The following is an 8,578-nucleotide window of genomic DNA, read 5'->3' on the forward strand; positions in this document are numbered from 1 at the left end:
GGCAAGCAAAGACTCTAGCCTATGAGGCTCTGAATCCCTCCTATTTATAGAGGTCCCATGTCAAACCCTAATGGGTCCTCCCCTAGTGGGTATTGGATCTGCATCCAATAAGACAAGGGCTCCATCGGATATCTCATATCCGAACCTCTACTCATCGCAATGCCTACCATATGTGTGTGACCCTCTAGGCCCAATATCGAGCTGGCCGTGAGTCATACCTGTCAACGTGATTAGCTTACAGGGCACCTATGACTAACGACGAATTAGTCTCATTATCATGATTTCGTTATGATCCAATTCCCATTATACAAATCTAAGGATACCACAATATATATTAATTAAATAATATAAAGTGAGAAAATACCATAATAATAATAAAGAAGATTATGTAGCGTATCACACATGTCATCACTCACGTGATTAGCTTGCAAGACACCTATAACTAGCACGAAGTGCGTAGCTCCATTGGGGGAGTTATTGAAAAAGGAATAATCTTGACGATAATCAGATAAATGTAAAGCGACATTGCAAAACCTAAAGACTATTATGTTGGAAGAATCTATACTCAAATTGTTGGACTATGGGAGGCCTTTCAAAATCTGTACAAATGCTTCAAACTTTACTATTATGGGAGTACTTATGCAGGAGGGTTATCTAATGGCTTACAAGAGCCGCAAACACCTTGTACTTCATTTTAAGCTTATTAGCAATAGGGGTCCTCAGATCGATACTCGTGGTGATCGATCAGTTTTCAAAATATGCAATATTAATTGTTGCACCCCTATACTACTTAGTGGAGAAAGCAACCAAGTTAATGATAAAGAATGTAGTGAAGTATTGGGGAGTCCCGCACAATATCATCAGTGATCAAGACGTGTGGTTCTTGGGATGATTCTTGATCGAGCTATTCAAATTACTAGGATCTAAGTTATACTTCTCTATAAGCCTCCACCTCCAAACATATGGCTAAATTGAAAGAATAAATTTGCTTCTTATGCAATATTTTCAGCACTACGGGAGTACCAACTAATGAGATTAGATGAAGCAGTTGGATATAGCCTGATTCTCCTACAACTTACAACGAAGCTTTACATCTAATAAGAGCCCCTTCAAGATCATTATGAGATAGTAGCCATCAACTTCTCACCTTGGTGATTGGTCAGTATTTTACTTTGCAAAGGAACGACATCGAAATACAGATATTGCCTGGGTTTACTTGAAGAAGGCGATAAAAAATATAAAGAGTGGGCAAATTTAGGAAGGCGACCACAGGAGTTTAAAGTCGATGAATTAGTATTAATAAAGCTCCAACCAGCATTACTTTAGTTATTTAGGTATAAAGTGCATAAGGGACTTGTGCATAAATATAAAAGATCCTTCCCAATTATTAGCAGGGTATACAATGTCTCTTATAAGTTATAATTATCGACATAACTCAAAATTCATAATATTTTTCATGCAAGTAACTTGAAAGCCTACCACTTATATTCATAAGATGCATCCCTAAGCATTCTAACTCTGCTACCCTCCACTAAAGTCTCATACGAAAAGTGAGTGGAAATTATTTTAGTGGCTCGTAAGACAAAGCTACCCAATAAAGCAGAGTTGATCGAGTACTTAATGAAATAGTGAAAGCTTCCTCGAACAAAAGCTAGCTAGGAGCCTGAAGATGTCTTACAATATAAAGAAGCAATAATCAAAGCTTACTAGCAAGTGTTGACGAGGGCGTCGATAGTTTAAGTGAGGGAGAATGTCATAGACAATTGTGATGCACCCATAACAACTTCATCAATAGATCGTTTGTTACTTTTATTTGTTTGTACATATGTTTGACAGTGTGTTTTACCTTATTTTTATATGTTTTTCTTGAAAACGGTAAGCAGTAATAGTTTGCAAGGCTGCAAAATGACCGCTCACTATAATGGACAAAAAATATCCCAAAATGTCTCATTTTTTATGTGTCATGATATGTTTTCTGTAAACTGCAATGTGAAAAAAAATGTTAGCTATCATAGCACCATAGAACCCCCTGGGTGGCTTCTAGCTATATAGGGGTTTGGAGTAGTGTTAGGTATTGATTGAATTCAAAAGTTCACACGTTAAGCCTACGAGAACTTGCTAACACGCTCGACACTCGGTGAGCAGTCGTTTGCGGATTTGTGACTATTCGTTTCGCATTCTAAAGTCATTGTTTTCTCCTTCCTCTCTTTTCTTTGTTGCATACTAAGTGTTTATTGAATTGTTTGTAAAACTGCTCTTTTCATGAGATATCAGGGCTTATTCGTTGCTTGCTTTCAAACTAATAAATTTATTTTTTATAGGTTTTTCGGGACTTGAGCGAGTTTGCATATAGGCTGACCCTTTGTGGGCAGATAACACAATTGTGCCTCATGACTTAAGCAATTCCAACTAAGTTCATGATAGGACGATGCCTAGAGTAATTGACCCTGCAAGGAAAGAGGGAGGAAAGTCTTATCATGACTTTCTGTTTCCCTTTATCGAGGTTGATAATAGAGACGAAAGGATGAAGGTGGGGACTTCGACACCTCACCAAAGGTGGGCAAGAGATGTAGGGAGGAGGTAATGAGGTGAAGGTGGTGATTGACAAGGCAGAGAATATAGAAAATCTCATCTTTAGAAAATAAAAAATGATATACAGGAATAAACTAAAAAAGCAACATTAAGAAAAAAAAAGGACTCTTTTTATAGATCACAATAGCAGGAAAAAATCTGTGTAATTGATTCCAAGTAATGGAAACTTTATTCCTCGCGTGAACACGACAGCAACTCGATCCTTTTTTTAGAAAAGTAAAATTAATAGCAACTCGATCTCCAATCACACATGGAAGCAGTGTCGAAGCAGCCTACTTCTCGAGACTTGCGCGGTTGGTTTCATAAAGGTTTAACGCACCAACATATTCTTATTGACCTGTGGTATCAATCTGGAGCTGTTCTTTACCGCTTTCCTGCTCATTCTTTCCCTGTCCAGTGAATGTTGAGGCAGTTCCAGAAACGTTGGTGGAAAACGAGGAAGGACCCAGACTCAGTTTCGATGAAGGATCGGTGCTCGTAGACATCATCATTGACTCCAACCCAAACAATGAAAGGGGAAGACTTCCATTCCTTCCACCAACCACCGAGGCGTCTCCGACCTTGGAAAGTCAGCGTTCAACACTGCAAACTTTGACCCTTCTATTTGGAAAATTAATGTTAAGTTTCGCCACCAAACCCCTTCACTTTCTCTCTACTTTCGTGGCAGTGTAAGCATGTTGATCAAAGTTTTGACGTATTATTTTCTTTTGACTACCACAACAATCACGTAAATTTCTCCCTAGCATTCAGATTGAAGTCAACATGGAGCGTCAATTTCATTTATATTTTAATTGCACAACATGTTACACATGTATGTGCGGATCAAGATTATTTATTAGATGATTTTTTAGAAAATATTCATATTTAATTTTTAATCAGTATTTTAAATTTATTTTTTTAAAACAGTACTTATAATTAAAAATATCCAAATTATTCTTTAAAAAATGTTTGCCTGTTATAATATTTTAACTTCTCACAATATTTTTAGCCTATTATAATGTTTTGATCACAACAAAAATATTACAAAACCTACTTGAAAATATTTTAAATGAGTCAAATAGAATTAAAATATACTAAAAATTATTTAATATATCATACTATAATGTATATAGGTGTTTATAATAGTTTAAGAATAACATCACCAAAATAAAAATAAAAAAACTTATTACAGTGTTTTAGCTACCACAATAAAAATATTATAAAATCTATTCAAAAACATAATAAATAATGTAGATTGATTCTTAACCTCAATTAAACTAACTATAAGTTTAAAAATATGATGTCATAATGATCTATCAACAATGACAATCAAAGAAGTATAATATGACATCAGTTACAGTGTTTTTAATAGTGTTTATAATGTTTTTGATAGCTTAATAAAAATACTATAAACACTATTAAGAAATAGTGTAATAGTCAAACTGATTAAAAAATAGACAAATCAATTTGGTGGAAAATTTTCAAAGGATATGTTAGATTTTTTTTTAATTAAGGATTTTTTTTTTGAAAAAAAGAGATACTAATTTAAAAAAACTTAAAATATGAATATTTTATAGAAGAATTCATTTATAACTAAAAAGAAACATCAGATAGCAAAATGGCAAAGGCTGATGATTTGAAACCTTAAATTTTACCCTAAAATATTTATCTATTTATCAAAGATTGATGATTAAAAATTTTATCGGATAAATTCAATGCATAAAACACTGGTCTGATAAAGTTGTGTTAGATCGACTTAGGTTTGAAATTCTACCAAACTAAGGTATAAAATCTTGAAAATCTTACATGACAGATTTTTCTAAAATATCAGTTATAATCCTAACTCTTAATAACAATATTTTAGAACCAAATCCTGTCTTATTATTTACCTTATAAAAAGGTCAAAATAAAGTCGCTTTTCAATCCTCCCCGCATTGCTATTGGAAATTGTTATGACATTTAGATAACAGTAAATGAAAAAGTAAGTTGAGGCGAGAAATAAATTACCACTGGCCTATGCTTACTCAAATTATAATGTGAACAGCTCATCAGAAGAATAATGCAACATCATGTCAATAACATTTATTATCACTAAATCAGATTTGTAACATTTGGACCATAACGAAGAACTTTAATGATATTAAATATTTAATTTAATAATAACGATTTCATGTTTAAAGAATAAAAAACCGAAATCATTTAAACCATAATTAATGAAGAAATTAATGATAATGAATTATGAATCTTAATGATAACAGTTATATATTATTATTAAATTAGATATTTAATAATAACGGTTACAATATATATATATATATATATTCATGACGAATATAGTTAGGTGCAGGAGCACAAGTCTATGATTTGACTCCCAATGTGGAGGTTGGGTTAGGAGAGTGGGATGCGTACACATCTCATCACACCAACCCCTCCCTTGGGGTGTGGGTTCCTGACCTCCATGCGCTGCGATATGGAGAATCCCACCACTCTTAATGCATGGTTTGGTGAGACCCACCGGAATCGCAGAACCGGATTTGTTGTTTTTCGTGGTTTGCGATTGAAATGCTCTACTGAATCCGCTCCTCTCTCTTTGACGAGATAGAAAGAACGTAGAAGGAGAGCTGCCTTCGAAGCCCACCAACCCCCCAAAGCAAACCAGCGGCCTCCAAGTAGCAGTCAAGCATGCCATGGGATGATACGAGTTTGCGCGGTCAGCAATGCTCCGCGAGCAGCAACTACTCCTTTGGCACTCCCATCTACCACTCTCTGATCTCTCTATTTAAACCCCTACCCTCTTCTAATCTTACTCAAAGAGATCCAGTTCTACCTCTGCCTTCTCTCCTCGCCTATCTCTAATCCTTGACCTATTCACGTATTGAAATGGAGTTCGCACCGAAAGCTCAAGTCGTTGAGAACGGCGAGGCGTTCTGCCTAAAGGCGGACCCCTTGAACTGGATCAAGGCGGCGGAGTCGCTGACGGGGAGCCACCTCGACGAGGTGAAGCGCATGGTGGAGGAGTTCCGGAAGCCGCAGGTAAGGCTCGAGGGCGCGACCCTGACGATCTCCCAGGTGGCGGCCGTGGCCGCTGCCCGGTCGCCCGTGAGGGTGGAGCTGTCGGAGGAGGCGAGGGATGGCGTGCGGGCCAGCAGCGAGTGGGTGATGGAGAGCATGAACAAGGGGACCGACAGCTATGGCGTCACCACCGGCTTCGGCGCGACCTCGCACAGGAGGACCAAGCAAGGAGGTGCTCTTCAGAAGGAGCTCATTAGGTGAGGTTTCCTTTCTTCTTTGCTGCTGCTTGACTTCCTTCTTGCTTCTTGCTGATGTGTGACGTGTGGAATCTCCTCGCTGATGTGAGTCTACCTGCTACAGGTTCCTCAATGCCGGAATCTTCGGCTCCGGCCCGGAGTCGGGAAACACATTGCCTTCGTCCGCTGCGAAGGCGGCCATGCTCGTCCGGGTGAACACCCTCCTCCAGGGCTACTCCGGCATCCGGTTTGAGATCCTGGAAGCCATCGCCAGCCTGCTCAACAACGGCATCACCCCCTGCCTGCCGCTGCGGGGCACCATCACCGCCTCCGGTGATCTCGTCCCGCTGTCTTACATCGCAGGAATCCTGACTGGCCGGCCGAACGCAAAGGCCGTCGGCCCCGACGGCAAGGTCATAGGCGCGGCGGAGGCTTTCCGGCTCGCCGGCATCGCGGACGGTTTCTTTGAGCTGCAGCCCAAGGAAGGACTGGCGCTGGTGAACGGCACCGCCGTGGGATCGGGCTTGGCCTCCATGGTGCTCTTCGAGGCCAACGTCCTGGCCGTCCTATCGGAGGTGCTGTCGGCCGTCTTCTGCGAGGTGATGCAGGGGAAGCCGGAGTTCACCGACCACCTCACGCACAAGCTGAAGCACCACCCGGGCCAGATCGAGGCGGCCGCCATCATGGAGCACATACTGGAGGGAAGCTCCTACATGAAGATGGCGCAGAAGCTGCACGAGCAGGACCCGCTCCAGAAGCCAAAGCAGGACCGCTACGCCCTGCGCACCTCCCCTCAGTGGCTCGGCCCGCAGATCGAGGTCATCCGCGCTTCCACCGAGTCCATCGAGCGCGAGATCAACTCCGTCAACGACAACCCGCTCATCGACGTGTCCCGGAGCAAGGCCCTCCACGGCGGCAACTTCCAGGGCACGCCCATCGGCGTCTCCATGGACAACACCCGCCTGGCCGTCGCCGCCATCGGGAAGCTCATGTTTGCGCAGTTCTCTGAGCTGGTCAATGACTTCTACAACAACGGCCTGCCCTCGAACCTCTCTGGGGGACGGAACCCGAGCCTGGACTACGGGTTCAAGGGCGCCGAGATCGCCATGGCGGCCTACTGCTCTGAACTCCAGTTCCTGGCCAACCCCGTTACCAACCACGTCCAGAGCGCCGAGCAGCACAACCAGGACGTGAACTCGCTGGGGCTCATCTCCGCGAGGAAGACGGCGGAGGCCGTCGACATACTCAAGCTCATGTCCACCACCTACTTGGTGGCGCTCTGCCAGGCCGTCGACCTCCGGCACCTGGAGGAGAACCTGAAGAGCGCTGTGAAGAGCACGGTGAGCCAGGTGGCGAAGCGGGTGCTCACCATGGGCGCCAACGGGGAACTCCACCCCGCCCGGTTCTGCGAGAAGGAGCTGATCAAGGTGGTGGACCGGGAGCACGTCTTCACCTACGTCGACGACCCCTGCAGCGCCACCTACCCGCTGATGCAGAAGTTGCGGCAGGTCCTCGTGGCGCACGCGCTCGAGAACGGCGACAAGGAGAAGGACGCCGGCAGCTCCATCTTCCAGAAGATCGCAACCTTCGAAGAAGAGCTGAAGGCGCAGCTGCCGAAAGAAGTGGAAGCGGCGAGGTCGGCCGTGGAGGGCGGGAAGGCGGCCATTCCGAACAGGATCGAGGAGTGCAGGTCTTACCCGCTTTACAGGTTGGTGAGGGAGGAGCTCAAGACGGGGTTCCTGACGGGCGAAAAGGTGACGTCGCCGGGCGAGGAGTTCGACAAGGTGTTCGACGCCATCTGCCAGGGGAAAGTGATCGACCCTCTCCTCGAGTGCTTGAAGGAATGGGACGGTGCTCCCATCCCCATCTGTTAGCAAGATTTAAGGCCATATCCTCCCTCTGCCGCCTGCCGCCTGCCGCCTTTGGATTGAATCTGTCATCCCATTGTTTCTTCCTTTCATGTCATAGATTTGTCTTATCGTGTGATCGGATCCATAATCTTAGACATTTCCATCTAATATAAATGGAATTGCTTCACAATAGTCATTGCCTTCCAATATTAATACCGATGAAATCGCATTTTAAGAACCTTCTCAAGCTCTAATTCTTCCGAAGCAACCTCTGTGATGCGGGAGATGCAAGATTCAGACCCGGAAGAACGTAGTGGCAGCGGCGAGCTCGTCGAAATCCTCCGCCGTCAAGGCCCGGCGGAGCATCCGGAATAGGGTTTCACTGTTCGATTTGTGGCCGAGTTCGCGGCCGACCGCGAAGAACGAAGGGGGCACGCTTCGGCGACACGGGGAACCGCTGCATCTTGGAGCCGTCGCCGTCGGTGTTCTCATCATTATCCATGAGGCTGGGCCGCGCGAGTTGGAATAGCCACTCCATCGTCTCGCCGTTGGATTTGTGGCGGAGATCACGGCCGAGCTTAAGGGACAACGTTCCGTAGCCAGTCCTTGTCTTATCGACCATTGTTGCTGCTGCCTTCTCCACTGTGCATCCTGCCGGCGGCGATCTTGTGAGAAGCATCCATGTCGGATGGAGGAGAAGGGTGATTTACCTGATCCGGTACCTAATCACCAACTAAATGTTCATGGAGCTGAAGAGTTTGGAGCTCCTCCGCCGTGAAGGCATTGGGGAACACCCAGCTGAGTATCCAGCGCAACGTCTCACGGTCCGTTTTGTGACCGAGATCGCGGCCGAGCATGTAGAAGTGAGGCACTAACTGGGGCAAAAAGAGGAGACGCTACATCCCGCGG

At 44.2% G+C, this 8,578-nt stretch overlaps 1 protein-coding gene across 1 annotated transcript; it reads left to right on the plus strand.

Annotated features, from left to right (window-relative positions):
- Nucleotides 1-5,317: 5,317 nt before the first annotated feature.
- Nucleotides 5,318-7,861, plus strand: LOC103978140 (phenylalanine ammonia-lyase). The gene is made up of 2 exons (XM_009393843.3): nt 5,318-5,840; nt 5,944-7,861. The coding sequence occupies exons 1-2, from the start codon at nt 5,452-5,454 to the stop codon at nt 7,691-7,693; spliced, it is 2,139 nt and encodes a 712-aa protein (XP_009392118.2). The 5' UTR covers nt 5,318-5,451; the 3' UTR covers nt 7,694-7,861.
- Nucleotides 7,862-8,578: the final 717 nt, after the last annotated feature.

Source organism: Musa acuminata, chromosome BXJ2-1 (genome assembly GCF_036884655.1).
Source record: "Musa acuminata AAA Group cultivar baxijiao chromosome BXJ2-1, Cavendish_Baxijiao_AAA, whole genome shotgun sequence".
Classification (NCBI taxonomy): Eukaryota; Viridiplantae; Streptophyta; class Magnoliopsida; order Zingiberales; family Musaceae; genus Musa; species Musa acuminata.

Coding starts and splice junctions, on each gene's coding strand:
- LOC103978140 (XM_009393843.3), top strand. CDS start 5,452: ATGGAGTTCGCACCGAAAGCTCAAGTCGTTGAGAACGGCGAGGCGTTC. Junction 5,841..5,943: donor CTTCAGAAGGAGCTCATTAG/GTGAGGTTTCCT, acceptor TACCTGCTACAG/GTTCCTCAATGCCGGAATCT.